We start from the raw sequence: 19225 nt of genomic DNA, 5'->3' as shown, positions 1-19225 counted from the left end.
GTGTGTCTACGTGAGTGTGAGTGAGAGATTGTGTGTGTGTGTGTGGCTGCGTGAGTATGAGTGTGTGTGTAGCTGCGTGAGTATGAGGGTGTGTGTAGCTGTGTGAGTATGAGTGTGTGTGTCTGCGTGAGTGTGTATGTGTGTGTGTGTATGTGTGTGTGTGTGAAAGAGTAGCCAACCTGTTTTGCTGTCATTACTAAGCCATGGTGTGCCTGTAATTGACCCCAGTGGCAGTACATTACACCAGCATTAGCTAATAGACCTGTAATAGGAACCAATAACTGAGATGATCTCAGAGCTACTGAAAACAGTCACATGATCAGGACATTATTCCAGCCTCTGCAGATTAATCTTACTGCACAGGTCTGAGTTCAAATATTTATATCACTCCATCCATATCAGTTCCAGTGCGGTTTGCCTGCTATCCCTGTCAATGCTGAGCCACATTCCCAATTCCGGGAGCAGCTCCAACTTGGTAAAGTGGATGGCTTTAACCCTGCTTGCTCTTTCTGGGGACCAAGTACTTGTCCAGGTCCCTTCCCACCAACTCTCCCCCAGTATCGAGCTGCCTGCATACCCCTGACTCTGACTTTGATGGGGATTCCTGAGCTCAGCGAGCTGTCCAATGTTGGTGCGTCTTCCTTATCTGTGTGGACCAGACCTCGGTAATGTCAGCAAGGCTTGGTTAGCGATTGTATTGGATTACGTGATAATGCCACTGGGCGAGTAATCCAGAGACCTGGGTCAAGGCCCTGGGGTCAGGTGTTCAAATCCCTGCCGTATCAAGTGGTGACATTCAATATGAAACCTGATAATTAAGAAAGACAGCCTAAGGTGACCATTTGTTGTAAAAACCCATCTGGTTCTTTCAGTGGTTGAATAATTTGGTGGTGGGTTATCAAATGATACAGAGAAAAGAGTAGTGTCCCTAGTGGACAGTGTCAGTAACTTATTCACTGGATAATGTGTTGGAGGAGGTTTTCAAGATAAAATTGGTTCTGCTATAACGTGCTTCAACGTGAATTGGCTTTAGCACGATTGCAGAATTTAGACCATTTATGAACTCTCCTGACCTGCATTGACTATAATGGGATTCCTGTCCCAACAATTTAAATGGTGCTGCTATTACACAACTCTCTTATAACGGGAACGGAACTCTCACAGAGACGGTTTGGAGTTCCATACTATGGCTGGGTGGTGGGAGCCCCAGTGGAAATTGTCCTCCTGTTTCCACCTGGGGTGGACGTTGTTGCACTCAGCAAATGTTCATTAAGGTGGTTCATGAGCCGAACTAAACGTTATATTAGGCTGTTGTGGAGCCCATGACCATGGGTATTCAGTGTGAAGGTGGGTGAGCAGGTCAGTGGCCTTACTCATGGACCTGGCCAAAGTATCGATCAGCTGGCCCAGACAGTGGGCCGTAGAGGGGAGTCAGAGTTCCCCATTGCCTGCCTCCCCTCCACAAGGAGGTTGTGTCCTGCTGTACCTGGACAGCGAGCACACTGGGTCCATCAGTATCCTTTTAGAGAGCGGCCAGCACCTTACGGGCTGTGTCTGTAACTTCATTCACTGGAGAATTATTTAATTGGTGGCAGTAGCTATTTGAAAAAACTGCAATAATGCAGCAAAGATCTGCCTTCTCCCTGACAAAGGAGCAGCGCTACAAAATTTTGTGACTTCAAATAAACCTGCTGGACTATAACTGATGTCGTGTGACTTCTGACTAAGCAAAGTTGTTAGCTGGATAAAGTCAGGGCGATTAAAATCAAATCTGAAAATAGAATATCCATTTCTCAAGTACAACCAACAGCTCCCACTGAACACCAAGTCCACCTTTGTTTATACACAGAGAGAACGTAACACTGATCCAGCTCCCTCAGAGCCAACTCTCAGAGTGAACAGAGGATGTCACCTAGACAGGGGATGAAACGTCTGCAACACAAATTCCCAGCTCGGTGAACAGAACCACAACAACGAACACCCGCGCTACAAATCTTCTCACAGACTTTGAACAGAACCCCCGACACTCCTGTTTCTCTCTGTCAGCCAGGGCTCCCAGATTGGACCAGATTATCAGCCCCAATCAGGGAACTCAGATTCTATGACATCCACCTGGCCGACCTAGTTAAAATTAGTACAATAACCAATAAATTAAAGCAAAATCAATGCACAGAGGCCAGTATCCTATCATCAAGTCACCCTTTATTTATTTGTGCACTGACAGTGGCCCGTCAGCTCAGAGGCCATCCCTGAACTGAGAAGGTTCTGAATCTCCTCTTTATTTTTTTTTAAGTGTTCCACTAAATTGATTTTAACATTTGTTAAGTGTCAGCTGTCTGCATGTTATAACCTGAGATGAAAGCAAAATGATTTTACATCTAAGCCACGGCATTGCTTATTGTGATTAACAGAGCAGGGAAGAGAAATGCACTCTGAATCTCCTGTTTGTATCTGTCAGCCAGGGCTCCCTGATTGGCCCCAGGTTAACAGCCCCAGTCAGGGATCTCGGAGTCAATATGATCCACTTGGTTATAATCACCACATAAAGTCTTCAAAGAAAATGAAGACAACATGATTTTTAACGACCCTGAGTTCTTTCTGTCTTTGGTTGCTTGCAGTTTAAGTCTTGGTAGATGATTGCTAAGTCCAGGATTTGTGTCACTTTGTTGATATGATTCTGATCAATTAAATGGAATTTGGTTCAACACACACACACACCTTCAGACACACACATACACAGACACAGACACACAGGCACACGCACACACACACAGACCCACAGACACACACACACACACGCACACACACACACATACAGACACACACAGACACAGGCACACACATATTCACACACACAGGCACACACACATGCAGACACACACATGCACAGACACACACACGCACACAGGTGGAAGTGGGTACTGCAGATGCTGGAGTTTAGAGTCAAGATTAGAGTGGTGCTGGAAAAGCACAGCAGGTCAGGCGGCATCCGAGGAGCAGGAAAAGCGATGTTTCGAGCAAAAGCCCTTAATCAGGATTTCTGATTCCTGACGAAGGGCTTTTGCCCAAAACGTCAATTTTCCTGCACCTCGGATGCCGCCTGACCTGCTGTGCTTTTCCAGCGCCACTCTAATCTTGACACAGACACATAGACAAACACACATACACAGACACCCACACACGCACAGAGGTACAGGCACACACACACACACGCACACACACACAATGTAACCAGTGCGCCTCTGCTTTCACTGCTGGATGGCAGTGTTGGCCAACAGCAGGATGGCTCTATTCCCCTGCAAGAATTTGAATGCCAAAGCATACCCTGGAATTGTGTGGAATATCACAAGAGAGAAAGATCTTATCAAATTAATTTGTAAGCATGCCTACACTGGAGAATCAAATTCTCCACTGTCTAAAGATGACTGTGCAGTTACTGAGATGATAATGTCCCACCTTTGTCAGCAGGTTTGAGTGAAAAGACAGACAGTGTGGAAATAAATATATGATATAATAACAAAATCTTCCAATGAACTTTATTACCAACTAAATACTTGTGATGTAAAGTCACGATGGGGTCACTCGATCCTGCACTAGTATTCTGCCTTAAATAATACCTAATATCGTCTTTATTAAACCACCATCACGACTATTCAGTTACACTTGACAATGTGCTGACAATGTTCCTATTTGTCCTTCTATGACATAAACTGTTACCTTCAGAAGTTTCCAAACTTATTCGACAGGTCTGTGAAAAGGAAACTTTTGGTTAAAACGAATACAGTCCATTAAAGGAAAAGTCAGGTGAGTTTATAATGGGGAATGTAGGAATGGCTAAATGATTACTTTGTGTCTGTTTTCACTGAAGAAGATGCAAGGAATCTCCCAGGAGTAGGGATCCAAATGGTAAGGGAAAATGAAAAGTTGAAGGAAATGAACGTTAATAGGAAAATTGAAGTGGTGACATCAACAGGGCTGAAAGTTGATAAATCTCCCAGGACCTGATAGAGTCATAGAGATGTACAGCATGGAAACAAACCCTTCAGTCCATGCTGTACATCTCTATGACTCTATCAGGTTCTATTCTGCTATTCAATATAGTTTAAAAAAAGCTTCAGTTGTGAAGGTTTGTAAGACGTCTTGAAGAAAGATGATGGTTTAGAATTGTCAAGGAAGAGGTATCCTCAGTGTAAGCCATTTGGTTTCAATGTTACAGACCAGAGGTGTTTTGTTAAAACATAGTCAGAAGTCACATGAGGCCAGGTTATAGTCCAACAGGTTTATTTAAAATCACAAGCTTTCAGAGTTTGTCAGGTGACCTGACGAAGGAGCAGCACTCTGAAAGCTTGTGATTTTTTAATAAATCTGTCAAACCCAGTCCAACAGTGGCATCTCCACATCATGGTTAAAACATGACGGGCTTTTTGAAGCTGAGAAAGTCTAAGCTCAACTTGTATCACAGCTCAAGGAAGATGCATGCAGATTCTCAAGACTGGGGAATGAAGCGTTGTTAAATCCTACAGATGGAATGGGGATTCTCCCTGGTGTGAGTGCTACAAAGGAGTGCTTTTGGGATTAGCAGACTGTATATTGCCTTGAGTCTGTAAATCTTTAAACTTCAGTTACACTTGGATTATGTACTTAATCTTCATTTCTTTTGAGTGATAAACTTCTGGTTTATTGTTAAAATCAAATCTGCAGCTTTGTGTGCATGTGTTGAGTAATAGATCACCTTGTTAACAAAATAAACCTATCAAGCCAGACTTCAGTCTGGGATCTGCCCCATCCAGAAAATAACATCAGTTGGCAGCATCATAGTTGTAACATATTCGAAGGCTTCAACAAAGTAGAAGGTTAAAAATGAACCTTTATTGTATATGTCAAGGTATGCCAAGCATTCATTTAAGTACTGATATTTCCAGCTTTTGTAATGATAAAATACTCACTGTCATGCACCAATGTATTCATTGCATTGTTGCCATGCATTCCCCTTCTGACTCGTTCCTTCTGCACAAGGGTTTAAGCTCCACCTATTTGCACTTACACCAAATTAAGACAATGGCTGTATAATGGAGATGTAGCAAAGTAAATCTTGGAAAGATAGGAGCTTATTTGTGTTGAAAACCAGCAATATTAGTGGAGACATGACAGTGTGTGTGTGTCTGTGTCTGTGAGTGTGTGTGTGTGTCTGATGAAGTAACTGATAAGGAATGGTGATCCTGCTCTCGATTCTACCACTTGTCTTAGCACATTTAATTGCTTTTAAATGGGAGAGGTGATGGCCTATTGGTATTATTACTGGTTTTGTTAATCTTGCAGCTCAAGTAATGACCTGGGTTCAAATCCTACCACAGCATAAGGTGGAATTTGAGTTCAATAAAACAAAATTTGTAATTGAGAGTCTAATAATAATCATGAATTATTTGTTGGAGGAAGGAGAAAAAACCCCATCTGGGTCACTAATATCGTTCAGAGGGAAGCTGCCATCCTTATCTGGTCTGTGTCTACATGTAATTCCAGACCCACAGCAATGGGGCTCACTTTTAACACCCCTCCAGGATGGGCAACAAAATGCTGACTTAGCCAGTGATGTCTTCACCCTGTGAATGATTTTTATTTTGGTTTAAAAAGTAGACTAGCTTGATTATGAAATTAATGAAAAGGAATAGGATTTAGGATTATAGGGTCAAACAGATTAAATGACCAATGTCAGCGTTTTAGCTTCTGCCACCAAACTCTTGCATGTCAATACCTTTCCACTCTATGACCAACTCCTTACACCAGGTTAGACCATTTACAAGCTCAGTGTCTGGGTTTGTCAGATCTATGTTTCTGCTCTCTTATCTTTCAAAGCGCCAGGACCCTCTATATCACTTTGTTAACATCTCCTGTCTTCAGGTCTACCTCAGTCCATTTTCTGCCGATTACACCTTGTCATCTTGTATCTTGGCTATCTCTTCGTGGCCTCTGATTTTCCCTTGCTGCAGCTCCCTGTTTCAGAATGAGAAGCATCACTTCCTCATATGCACACCCCCCACCCCCAACCCCACCTACTGACAAACACGCCATTCAGCTAAAATATAGGAAAAACTCAGCAGGTCAGAGAGGAAGTAACTTTACTCTTTCTGGTGCAGTGACCCTTTCTTAGAATAGCTGCTTTAACATTATCAGAAGTCGCACAACACCAGGTTATAGTCCGACAGGTTTATTTGAAATCACGAGCTTTCGGAGCGCTGCTCCTTCATCACCTGACACATGCTCCAAAAGCTTGTGATTTCAAATAAACCTGTTGGACTATAACCTGATGTCATGTGACTTTGTCCACCCCCATCCAACACCTGCCCCTCCACATCATGGCTAACATTACCTGGTAGAGAATTCCATACAGAGGGTGTGGGCAGTTGAATTGAGATTTTGCCTGAAGGTAGGTCTTTGGTGGGAAGATCTGTAGTCGTTGAATTCGACAGCTTCTGTGTCGTGTGGACAGGGCCAGTGCCAATGAACTTTCAGCATTCTCTATATGTTTCTCCAATGGCCCAGTTCCTTGTCTTATTTATGTCTCTCTCTGTGTCAATATCAGCTATTTGCACATGCTTTTGTTCTATTAATATATTTTATTATCTTACTGATATGATCGTTTAGATCGTCTAACAGCTTCCTGCTTTTCTATTAAGCCGTTTGCTGGTAATTAAACCAATTAATCCCTCAGTGGCTGATGCTTCATTGCCTTTTGTCTCTCGTTCACAGTCATTCTCAAGCTGTTACATCTTTTCTGATTAAAATTATAGCCCATGTTTTCTCTTCACTGATGTCAAAGGTCCAGCGAATATTTCCTGTGCTTCTCATCTTTGTTATGTCACTGCGTCTGCTTTAGAGATCCACACAATTGTAACAGCCCATGAAAGAAAGATTAACATTGGCAGAGAACCATTCCCAATCCTGAGGCATTTCAAAACACCTCATAGCCAATCAAGTACTTTCTAAGTGTATTAAATGCAAGAAATGTTTGTGCACAGCAAGATCACACAGACAGCACTGCGATAATGGTCAGACAACCTGTGTTGTGCAGCAAGCTACAGGAAAGATGTTGTGAAACTCGCAAGGGTTCAGAAAAGATTTACAAGGATGTTATCAAAGTTGGAGGGTTTGAGCTATAGGGAGAGGCTGAACAGGTTGGGGCTGTTATTCCCTGGAGCGTCGGAGGCTGAGTGTCACTTTGAGCAGGATTCCAACTGCAGCAACGTCATCAGCAGAAGGATAGGACTGACCTGTTGCACATTTGGCTACATTCAGTTTCAGTGAGCGATAAATATTAACTGGGACACTACACTGGAGCAAAGAACTATGGATGCTGGACATCAGAAACAAAAACAGAAATTACTGGAGAAACTCAGCTGGTCTGGGAGCACATCTGCAGGAAGAAAACAGAGTTACTGTTTCTGGTCCAGTGACCCTTGTTCACAACTGATAGCATCCAGGAAAAAATGGTATTTATCTTGTTGACAAGGAGTTTGGGGGTGGGAAAGGGGAGATGAGTTGATAGGTGAAGAGCCCAGACACAGAGACAAACACAAGGGTTTTTGATGGTAAACCAGGAAGGAAATGCCATTTGGTGATAATGGGGACTACGAGTAGCTGTTAATGGGTTGGTTGCACAAACAGCAACACTCTGTCATGACAGGATCTGGGATTTGGGGCTGGATAAAAGACAGGAAGGTTCTAAAATCCATTGAACTCAATACTGAGTCTCAAGAATGCCTTGCTCTTGTCCTTATTGTGCCACTGTACTTTTTACATCCAATTGAGTGAACTTAAAGGGCTCTAGTTTTGGAATTTATCAAACAGAAAGCACCTTTGGCAGTGTAGCACTCCTTCAGTACTTCCTGAGTACTACCGTGAGTACAAATTCTAGCGAGGAAACTTGGCATTTGCTTTCATTAGGGAAAGAACAGAGGTAGCAGAGAGTTGTGAACACGGCCCAGGCTAGTATGCAAGCCAGCCTTCCATCCATTCACTCCGTCTGTACTTCTCACTGCCTTGGGAAAGCAACCAACATAATCACAGGAGGAAAATGGATAAGATTGGATAAATACGTGCTCCCAATGTAGACTTTTGACCCCATGAAGCATGTAAGGCTACTCAGGTGTGGACCTATCCACTAACATTAGACACTCGTGACAATCTTTATAGGTCTGCATTTATCAAAAAAGAGTTAGGATGTGACTGGATCATTGGTTCACTCAGTGATAACAGTGCAATTGGCAGAATGGCCCATAACAGTGTCTTTCTGTGTTAAAACTCTGAGAGCAAAACAGATTGACACATTGTTCAAAAGGAGCCAAGCTAATAGAAAGTTATTAACACAGCTGTAGAATAAAAGGTTAGTGAAACCTTTTACAATGGGTGTCTCACTCAAAAGGTTTGGCACAGTTTCAGCTCTGCAGTGCTTCTATTTCTGCCAGATCTTATCAGTGTTCTTACAACAGTCTCCGCGAATGTTTCAGCATTGATTTGTGTCGTGTGCCTATGGTCTATATGTGGGAGGCATCAACTGTCTATCCAGTGGTTGTGTGCAATGTCATTGAATTCCTACAGCATGGAAGTAGGCCATTCAGCCCATCGAGTCCATGTTGGCCCTCTGAAGAGCATCGCACCCAGACCCACCCTATTACCTTGCATTTCCCATCGCAAATCCACCTAACGTGAACATCTTTACACTGTGGGAGGAAACCCACGCAGACATGAGGAGCATGTGTAAACTCCACGTTGTGTGAGAGTGGAATTGAACCCAGGATCCTGGCATTGTGAGGCAGCAGTGCTGACCACTGAGCCACCATGCTATACGATGGATGGTTCTGTGCACCGTGTATACAGTAGGCTATGTGTGAGCTGTGTGTGTATGTGTGTGTCAGCAAGCGATGCCCATAACTTTGTTGCGTGTACTGTGTGAATTTCCCCAGTTTTGAGCCATCTTCTTTAACCACTGCATCCATCACAGCGTGGGGACACACTCAGTGCCATAAACAAGGGATGTTTGACCCAGAGACAGTGACAGAATGGCAATATTGTTACCATTCAGGGCTTCCAAGGGTAACTTGGAGGGGAACTTACAGCTGATGGTGTTCCCATGCATTGGCTCACCTGGACCTCTCAGTGATTGAGGTCCTGGTTTGGGACCATGATTAGCAAGTTGCTGAAGGCCATCTTGTACGGAGTGGACACTGTTCCTGCTGGACAAAGGTGGTGATTCTGGAGCTGGGCAGATTCACACTAATGACCGTCACATTCCTGATTGGTGCTTTGTGGACAGATTTTGGGGATTCAGGAGGTGTTGCTCTTTTGCGAACACACAACCTCTGACCTGCTCTGTACCCATCGTATTCACGTGGCCGACCCAGTTAATTTTCCCTTCTCAATTCAAGGTTCCGTGCATGGCCTTGTCACAGGCTTGTCAGTGAGTGTGCCTGTGTGTGTGTCTGTGTGTGTATTAGTGTGTGTGAGTATGTCAGTGAGTGTGCCTCTGTGTGTGTCTGTGTGTGTCAGTGAGTGTATTAGTGTGTGTTTCTGTGTGTGTATTAGTGTGTGTGAGTATGTCAGTGAGTGTGCCTCTGTGTGTGTGTGTGTGTATTAGTGTGTGTGATTATGTCAGTGAGTGTGCCTCTGTGTGTGTGTGTGTGTACAGTCCGTGCTGTGTTCCTGTGGGTCGCTGCTGCCTGTGGCACGTGTCTGGGCGTGAATCTGTAAAAACCCAGCAGGAACCACACTCACAAAGGGAGAGAGAGGGAGAGGGGAAGAGCTGGGGACGCTGTGGCTATTACTGCCGACCACCGAGGGACAGGGGAAGAGACGGAGGAGAAGATGAGAAGCACACGCCGAGAGCCGCGGGATGTCCCGTTGCAATGTGCAGCTTGGAAATGACAAGTTGGGGGAATCCTGGGCAGCCCCAAGCAGCAGTGTAGAGGGCTCTGTGATCAAACAGCCCCCGGGAGGCTGGGACAGCTCTCTCTGTCTCTGTCTCTGTCTCTGCTCCTTGCCCAGTGGACAGGGGGTTTGGGAGAGAGAGCTGTGTGTGTGTGTGTGTACTGGATAGAGCTGGAGGCTGGATACAGGCTGTATTCCAGGAGCGGACCCAGAGACTGAAAGCGAAGTGAGAGAGCCAGCTACCTGCACGATGCTGCTCCCCACCATCTCCCTCCTCCTGAGGCTTCTCGGTAAGTCCCAACTCAACTGATTTAAAAAAACCCCGTCCCTTCTCAGTTCCTTCTCCCGGAATACCAATCGCTTGCCGATTCTATATTTCGAGTTATTTAAAAGAAAGTCAGTCGATCTAAAATTCAGCCCAAGTTCCTTCACAATCTGCTATCTCTTTTGAAATTAGGATTTTAAAATAAATTTTCTCTGAATCAGGTGCTGATGTTATTAGAAACAAAAAGAAAACACAGGCAGATAAGATAAGGAAGTATTGTAACGTGCCTTTGAGACTGTCACTGAGGACCAGTGGTCATCTGAAAGCTCCAAGTACAAAGGCACTGCAAATTCATTCTGATTTCAGAACGATTCTCATCTTATCAGAGTTTTTAGTTCAACTTTATAATTGAGTTTTTGAGAAATTAACAAAAAGAATTGGAGTAAAAAATATGCTGTATTTATTAAAACATTGCTGTCTACACAATATTCCGTATACCATCCCATCTGTCCAACAATATCATCCCAGTACTGTCTATACCATGGCCATCTGCCTAATGCTGTGTATACTATCTCCCCAGTACTGTCTATACCATGGCCATCTGCCTAATGCTGTGTACACTATCTCCCCAGTACTGTCTATACCATGGCCATCTGCCTAATGCAGTGTACACTATCTCCCCAGTACTGTCTATACCATGGCCACCTGTCTAATGCTGTGTACACTATCTCCCCAGTACTGTCTATACCATGCCCATCTGCCTAATGCAGTGTACACTATCTCCCCAGTACTGTCTATACCATGGCCACCTGTCTAATGCTGTGTACATTATCTCACCAGTACTGTCTATACCATGCCCATCTGCCTAACGCAGTGTACACTATCTCCCCAGTACTGTCTATACCATGCCCATCTGCCTAATGCTGTGTACACTATCTCCCCAATACTGTCTATACCATGGCCATCTGCCTAATGCTGTGTACACTATCTCCTCAGTAATGTCTATACCATGACCATCTGTCCAACACTGCATATACTATCTTCCTAAAACTGTCTGTACCGTCCCATCTCTCTAATCCTGTGTGCACCACCTGCTCAGTGCTATGTATACCATTACGAACTGTTCATTTGAAAAGCTCAGCAGGTCTGGCAGCATCTGTGGAGAGAAGTCAGAGTTAACATTTCGGGTTGAGTGACCCTTCTTCACCGCTGTTCTTTCAGTTTTTTACCATCTGTTCAATGCTGTCTGTCTCAATGCCATCTTCCTGGTGCTGCCTGTACGATCACTATCTTTGTCAAGCTGTGGGTAACCCCACCAGGCCAATGCCGCACAGCTGAATCGGTTGCACGGTGCCACTAGACGTGTTGGGATGCAAAAAAAAACAAAGTTTCATAACTTACAGGGCAATAAAAAGAATGATCGAATGAATATACATGATTGGCTGTTTGAAAAACCTAGCAGTGTTATAACCTTGTTTAAGCTCCTGCTAGCAATATGCAGGAATTAAGCTTCACCCATAGTCAGTTGTAAGGAAGTGTGTCTGTGCAGCTTTGTTCACAGATTCCCATCAGGCAGAGAAACAGGCAGAAAGTTTCATTGGGGTGAGCTCCATACTTCTCATGGCCAATGTGCAAAAACCAATGCAATAGAAAAATAACATACAAAAAATGGTTCCTTCATATATCTTGAGATTTCATTAGAAATGCTGGACAAGGTTTATAAATGAAGTGACACCGCTGTAACAAAATTACAATGTTAAAAATCCCACAACACCAGGTTATTTGGAAGCACTAGTTTTTGGAGCGCTGCTCCTTCACCTGACGAAACAGCAGCACTCTGAAAGCAAGTGTTTCCAAATAAATCTGTTGGACTATAACCTGGTGTCATGGGATTTTTAGCTTTGTCTACCCCAGCTGAACACCAGCTCCTCCAGATCATAACAAAATTGTAGCATTCTATAGCAAGATGTATTAATCCCCACTCCCCGCCGCCCCCCCCCCAATCCTTTTACATCTCTTGCTGCTCGATGACACAGTATTCTTTATAAGGTTGTGCCATTCCTGTTGTCGCAGAGATGCAATGACTTTGTGAAAAATCTGATTGCAGATGGGCAGCCATTTTTCTGCGTCCTGATATATGGCAGCAATTCTGCCTCAGAAAGGTTTTTTCAATGTATATGACATGAAATATTGGTGCGAGGTTTGTTGTTGGACTGTGAAGTGGTGACAAATCACAGATGTTTAGTACACTGGTGCTCTAATTCATCTGAATCATTCCATTATATTCTAGACTGTGCAGTAATTCACTCCCAAATCTCCATTATTCTGTAAAGAACCCAACTTTTTGCTTATTCATTTGTGGGATGTGGGTGTCGCTGACTGGGCCCAGCATTTATTGCTTGTCCCTAGTTGCTCCTTGAGAAGGTGGGGGTGAGCTGCCTTCTTGAACCACTGCAGTCCCACCCACTGTGGGTAGACCCACATTGCCCTGAGGGAGGGAATTCCAGGATTCTGACTCAGCGACAGTGAAGGAACGGCGATATATTTCCAGGTCAGGATAGGGAGTGGCTTGGAGGGGAACTTGAAGGTGGTGGTGTCCCCATATATCTACAGCCCTGGTCCTTCTAGATGTAAGTGGTCATGGATTTGGAAGGTGCAGTCTGAGGATCTTTGGTGAATTTCTGCAGTGCTTCTTGTAGATGGTACACACTGCTGCTACTGAGCGTCGGTGGTGGAGGGAGTGGATGTTTGTGGATGTGGTGCCAATCAAGCAGCTGCTTTGTCCTGGATGGTGTCAAGCTTCTTGAGTGTTGTTGGGATTGCACCCATCCAGGCAAGTGGGGAGTATTCCAATGTCAACAGGAAGTGGTTAGGTTGTCTCTTATTGGTGATGGGCATTTCCTGACATTTGTATGGGGCAAATGTTACTTGCCAATTGTTAGCCCAAGCCTGGATATTGTCTAAATCTTGTGGCATTTGAATATGGACTGTTTCAATACTTGAGGAGTGGTGATTGGGGCTGAACATTGTGCAATCTTCGGTCAACATCCCTCACTTCTGACCTTATGATGGAGGAAGGTCATTAATGAAGCAGCTGAAGATGGTTGGGACTACGAAACTACCCTGAGGAACTCCTGCAAAGATGTCCTGGGGCCTGAGATGGATGACCTCCAACAACCACAACCATCTTCCTTTGGTATGACTCCAACCAGAATGTTTTTCTTTGATTCCCATTGGTTGTGAATCTTGGATGGCATCTTGATGCCACATGTGGTTGAATGCTGTCTTGCTGTCAACAGCAGTAGCTCTCTCCTCCTGATATCACCTTGTTTGACCATATTTAGATGACTGCTTTAATGAGATATGGAGCTCAGTAGCCCTGGCAGAGCACAACCTGGGAATAGGTAAAAACAATGACTGCAGATGCTGGAAACCAGATTTTGGATTAGTGGTGCTGGAAGAGCACAGCAGTTCAGGCAGCATCCGAGGAGCAGAAAAATCGACGTTTCGGGCAAAAGCCCTTCATCAGGTGCTCTTCCAGCACCACTAATCCACAATCTGGGAATAGATGAGTATCTTATTGCTGTGTAATTGTCACTTAATATTGTCCATCATTGCTAGAGGGATGGCGTTTAAAAAACAGGGAGGTTATGCTGCAGCTGTACAAGGTGCTGGTGAGGCCACACACCTGGAGGACTGTGTGCAGTTTTGTTCTCCTTACTTGAGAAAGGGTGTACTGGCACGGGAGGGGATGCAGAGGGGGTTCACTGGATTGATTCCGGAATTGAGGGCATTGGCTTATGAGGCGAGATGAGTAGACTGGGTTTATGTTCATTGGAATTCAGAAGAGTGAAAGGAGCTCTTACAGAAAGATATAAAACAATGAAGGGAATAAATAAGATAGAAGCAGGAGGTTGTTTCCACTGGCGGGTGGAACTAGAACTAGGGGGCACAGCCTCAAAATAAAAGGGGGGGGGGGGGCAGGTTTAAGCCTGAGTTGAGGAGGAACTTCTTCATCCAAAGGGTTGTGAATCTGTGAATTCCCCGCCCAGTGAAGCAGTTGAGGCTTCCTCATTGAATGTTTTTAAGGTAAAGATAGATAGAGTTTTGAACAGTAAAGGAATTAAAGGTTACGGTGAGAGGGCGGGTAAGCGGAGCTGAGTCCACGAAAAGACCAGCCATGATCTTATTGAATGGGGGACCAGGCTCGATGGGCCGGATGGCCTACTCACGGAGTCATAGAGATGTACAGCATGGAAATAGACTCTGTGGTCCAACTTGTCCATGCCAACCAGATATCCCAACCCAACCTAGTCCCATTTGCCAGCACTTGGCCCATATCCCTCTAAACTCTTCCTATTTATCTACCTATCCAGATGCCATACTCCTGCTCCTAATCCTTTTGTTCTTACGCTCCTGTTACAGTCAATGATCCCTTTGCTGATGATTGAGAGTAGATTCTGAGCGTGGTAACTGGCTGCATTGGATTTGTCCTGCTTTTGTCAACAAGGCATACCTGGGAGATTCTCCACATCGTTGGGACAATGCTAGTGCTGTAGTTGTACTGGAATGACCTGGCTAGCATGGCCTGCTGTAGTGTTCCCTAGTACAGCTGGGCAGAGCAGGAGCATGACAGTTCCTTCTGTTTATACCTGAATGTGGTAGTGGAGGAGCTACAAGCAGTGTACGTCATTAATTTGCATATTTGAGGAGCATGATATGGTTTCCAGTAGGCACCTTTCCGATCATGGGGGGGGGCATGAATAGGGTCAGTAATCAAGGTCTTTTCCCCAAGGAAGGGGAGTCCAAAACTAGGGGGCATAGGTTTAAGGTGAGAGAGGAAAGATTTCAAAGGGACCTAAGGGGCAACTTTTTCACTCAGAGGGTGTTGCATGTATGGAATGAGCTGCCAGAGGAAATGGTGGAGGCTGGTACAAATTACAGCATTTAAAAGGCATCTGGATGGGTAAATGAATAGGAAGGGTTTAGAGGGTTATGGGCCAGGTGCTGACAAATGGGATAGATTAATTTCGGACATCAGGTCAGCATGGATGAGTTGGACTGACGGATCTGTTTCCGTGCTGTACATCTCTATGACTCTAAGTCAATACAGCATACTGCAAATTTCAGACACTGACACTGAGCAACATTCTGGGTGGTCCACTGCCAATTTTATGCTAATGCAGAGCAGACATAGTGAATGCTGTTTCTCAGACTGCAGAATGGTTAACAGTGGTGTTCCCGGGGGGTCGGTGCTGGGATCACATTTCTTCATATATCTAAATGTCTCGGCATACAGGATAAAACTTTCAAAATTTGCCAATCGTACCAAACGTGAAGGAATTGGAAACGGTGCAGATGATAACAGCTGACTGCAACAGGGCATGAATAGATTGGCAGAATGGGCAGGAAAGTAGCATATTGTTTATAATAAAAGTTATAGTAGAAGCTGATAATAGAGAGAAATGTGGGGTAATATTTTATGATAGAATAATTAGGGCGATACTTAATAGCGCAGTTCAAATTTAGTGTGCAAGGTTAGACAGACCTTGAGATTCATAACGATACAGTTTTGAAAATGGCAGGACATTTAAAATTTGATCAGAGACATTGTGTTTTATGCATTGATGTATCGAGTGAGAAAGCAGGGAAATTCTGATGAGCTTTTATAAGGCTCTGGTTAGGCCCCACAGATTGTGTACAGTTCTGCTCACCACGCATCAAGAAAATTGTGTGAGGGTCCCAGAGAAGGTGCAAAGGAGATTCCCCGGGATGGTTTCAGGGATGAGTAAAAAGTTCCGTGTGGAGGAGCCGAGGTCATTCTGTCCCGAGTGAAGGACGTTGAATGGAGATCTGTTGAGTTGTAGAACATTGAGACCCAGATATCGATGGGAGACAAAGGAAAGTTGCTTCTAATATTATATCAAGGGCAATAACTCTCACCTTACATTCGGAGTTCTTATCTTCTGTCTAATCTCTTTGGCCTAATGCTGTAATGACATTCACGGACCAAAGGCATTTAGTGCATGTGCCTTCCTTGCTCAGGAGTATTGGAGTTGGGGAAGTCATGTTGAGGTTGTACAGGACATTGGTGAGGCCTGTTCTGGAATACTTTGTCCAGTTCTGGTCTCCCTGTTATAGGAAGGATATGATTAAGCTGGAGAGGGTTCAGAAGAGATTTACCAGGATGTTGCCGGGTATGGAAGGTTTGAGTTATAAAGAAAGGCTGTGCAGGCTGGGACTTTTTCACTGCAGCACAGGAGGTTGGAAGGCGACCTTATAGAGGTTTGTAAAATCATAAGGGGTATCGATAGGCTTAATGGTAGGTGTCTTTTCCATAGGGTGGGGGATTTCAAGACTAGGGGAATATTTTTAAGGTGAGAGGAGAAAGATTTACAAAAGACATGCGGGGTCAATTTTTTACACTGAGGGTGGTTCGAGAGTGGAATTATCTTTCAGAAGAAGTGGTAGATGTCGGCAAAATTACAATGTTTAAAAGGCACTAAATAAAGGGTTGGAGGGATACGGGCCAGGAGCAGGCAGGTGGGACTGGTTTAGTTTGGGATTATGGTCAGCATGGATTGATTGGACCAAAGGGTCTGTTTCTGTGCTGAATGGCTCTATGACCAGTGGATGAAGGGTTTATGATTTAGGGCATATGGGAATGAGATAGGTGAGGAAGAACATTTTTACTGTCATGGTAACGAACTGGAGAGTGAGGAATGTGAGGAGGATTAATGGTGTCAAAAGGAAATTGAGTACACACTTGAGAGAAATAAACTTACCAAGTTAGTGATGTATGGTGGGGGAGTGGAAATGGCAGGATTTTAATTCAGACTTGTTGGATAAATGCCCCCTTCTGTACCATAATGACTCTATATAATGCCCAGTACGGAATCTAATCAATCAAATCCATAACATGCAGCATTAAATATATTCTTAAACATATAATTTGTACTCTGGTGGAAAACTGTGTGATCTTCTGGGACAAGTGATAAATCGACATTAAAAACCCAGGCCAGTTTGGAAAACAATCTGGGAAATTAATCTCTCAACCCCTCAGGTAACTGAAGTGAGTCCAGGAGAGCAGATTAGCTCAGATTAACGTCATACAAAGCCATCTCTGCCACAGGCAGGAGTGTAGACCCTGCTCTTACTCTAAATACTGTCATTATAAACATACAAACATACGGACAAAAAACTGGAGTACACCATTGGGCCCCTCAGACCTGCTTCACTGTTCAGTAAGGTCATGGTCGATCTGGCAGCAGTCTCAAATCTACGTTCTTGCCTGCTGCTGGTAATCTTCCAGCCTCTTGATAACAAGAATCTATCCACTGCTGCCTTAAAAACACCTCTTCTTTCCCCACCTTCTCAGGAACAGAGTTCCAAAGATTCACAACCCTCTGAAAGAAAGGGTTTTGCCTCATCTCTGTTGTTGGAGTGAAAGTGCAGATTGGGGACAATGGGAACGTAACACCAGGGATAATTTGCTTCCAGGAGATGAAGTTGGAAGGGTAGGGGGTGGATTTTTCTTCATTTATTCATTCACAGGATGTGGGCATCACTGGCTGGTTTCTTGCCCATCCCTAATTGCCCCGGAGGACGTGCTTGTGAGCTGCCATCTCAAACTGCACCAGCCCTTGGGTTTTTCGGAAGGTGCCCACAGTGCTGTTAGGAAGGGAGCTTTAACGCCGTGACAGTGCAAGAGTGGAAATACAATTCCACATCAGGATGGTGTGGGCCTGACTGGGGAACTTGCAGGTCGTGATGTTCCCATGTACCTTCTCCGTTTTAGGTGGTAGAGGTTGTGGGTTTGGAAAGTCCTATTAAAGTGCTTCAGTGAGTTTCTATATCCATGGAAGACATTATCGTCACTGTGTGTCAGCGGTGAAAGAATGTGCAAGTTGTTAGCTGGTGGTTTATCCTGCATGACGTCAAGCTTCTTGAGTGATTTTGGAGCTGCACCCATCCGGGGAAGTAGAGACGCCTGACCTGTGGCTCATAGCTGATGATGTGGAGGTGCCGGTGTTGAATTGGGGTGTACAAAGTTAAAAATCACACAACACCAGGTTATAGTCCAACAGGTTCATTTGGAAGCACTAGCTTTCGGAGCGCTGCTCCTTCATCAGATGATTGTGGAGCAGGATAATAATACACAGAATTTATAGCAAAAGTGTCATGCAACTGAAATGAAAAATTGAACAAACCTAGATGCTGTTAAGTCTTTCATCTTTTAGAATGGGTTGCAGGTTTTGGTTCATTAAAATGTAAATCCCAGAACTTCTTTTAAGTCACTTTCTCGAGATAACTTAAGGTTCTATAAAAAAAAAGTGACATCTCAATTGAGACAATGAGTTTGGCATCTCAGCGTTAAAGGTGTGAGGTTAGCGTGTGATGGACAGACGATGGGGAGTTGGTTTCTCATTTCTGTCCTGTCTGTTAAACCATGCAATGTGTATGGCTGGTCAAGTTCAGGTTCTGTACACAAGCATCTCTGGAAATGTGAGGAATGGGATGGTGATGGCATGGGAAGAGTGGGTAATATGATGGAATTAGTTAAGTGTGGCAAAATAGCAATTATTTAGGTACTTAAAAATTATTCTTTGTGCAGAAAATGAAAACTCACAAGGTTTGAATGAAAATGTTTTAGAAACGTTAATTGGTGAACTAAAAGGACACATTGTTATGATCTGAGCTGATGCCATTAGTGGATAAGTCAGATCCCAGACTGAAATAAAAGCAAAATACTGCAGCTGCTGGAAATCTGAAATAAAAACAGAAAATGCAGGAGAAACTCAGCAGGTCTAGTAGCATCTGTAGAGAGAAAAACAGAGTTAGTATTTTGACACTTTAGAGTCATAGAGTTGTACAGTATGGAAACAGACCTTTCGGTCCAACTCATCCATACCAACCAGGTATCCTAAATTAATCTAGTCCCCTTTGCCAGCACTTGGCTCATATCCCTCTAAACCCTTCTAGATGCCTTTTAAATGTGGTTATTGTACCAACCTCCACCCACCTCCTCCAGCAGCTCAT

At 44.1% G+C, this 19225-nt stretch overlaps 1 protein-coding gene across 2 annotated transcripts in view; it reads left to right on the top strand.

The window, feature by feature from the left end:
- The first annotated feature begins 9768 nt into the window (after window positions 1-9768).
- LOC122556842 (GDNF family receptor alpha-4-like) overlaps window positions 9769-19225 on the top strand; it is a 36596-nt gene continuing 27139 nt past the window's right edge. For both annotated transcript variants that reach the window (XM_043704077.1, XM_043704076.1), the window contains exon 1: window positions 9769-10211. In XM_043704077.1, coding sequence (XP_043560012.1) covers window positions 10172-10211 — 40 coding nt within the window. In that variant the 5' untranslated portion in view covers window positions 9769-10171. The remainder of the gene's footprint in view (window positions 10212-19225) is intronic.

This window comes from Chiloscyllium plagiosum, chromosome 14 (assembly GCF_004010195.1).
Source record: "Chiloscyllium plagiosum isolate BGI_BamShark_2017 chromosome 14, ASM401019v2, whole genome shotgun sequence".
NCBI lineage: Eukaryota > Metazoa > Chordata > Chondrichthyes > Orectolobiformes > Hemiscylliidae > Chiloscyllium > Chiloscyllium plagiosum.
This window is presented reverse-complemented; position numbering and strand designations above follow the sequence as displayed.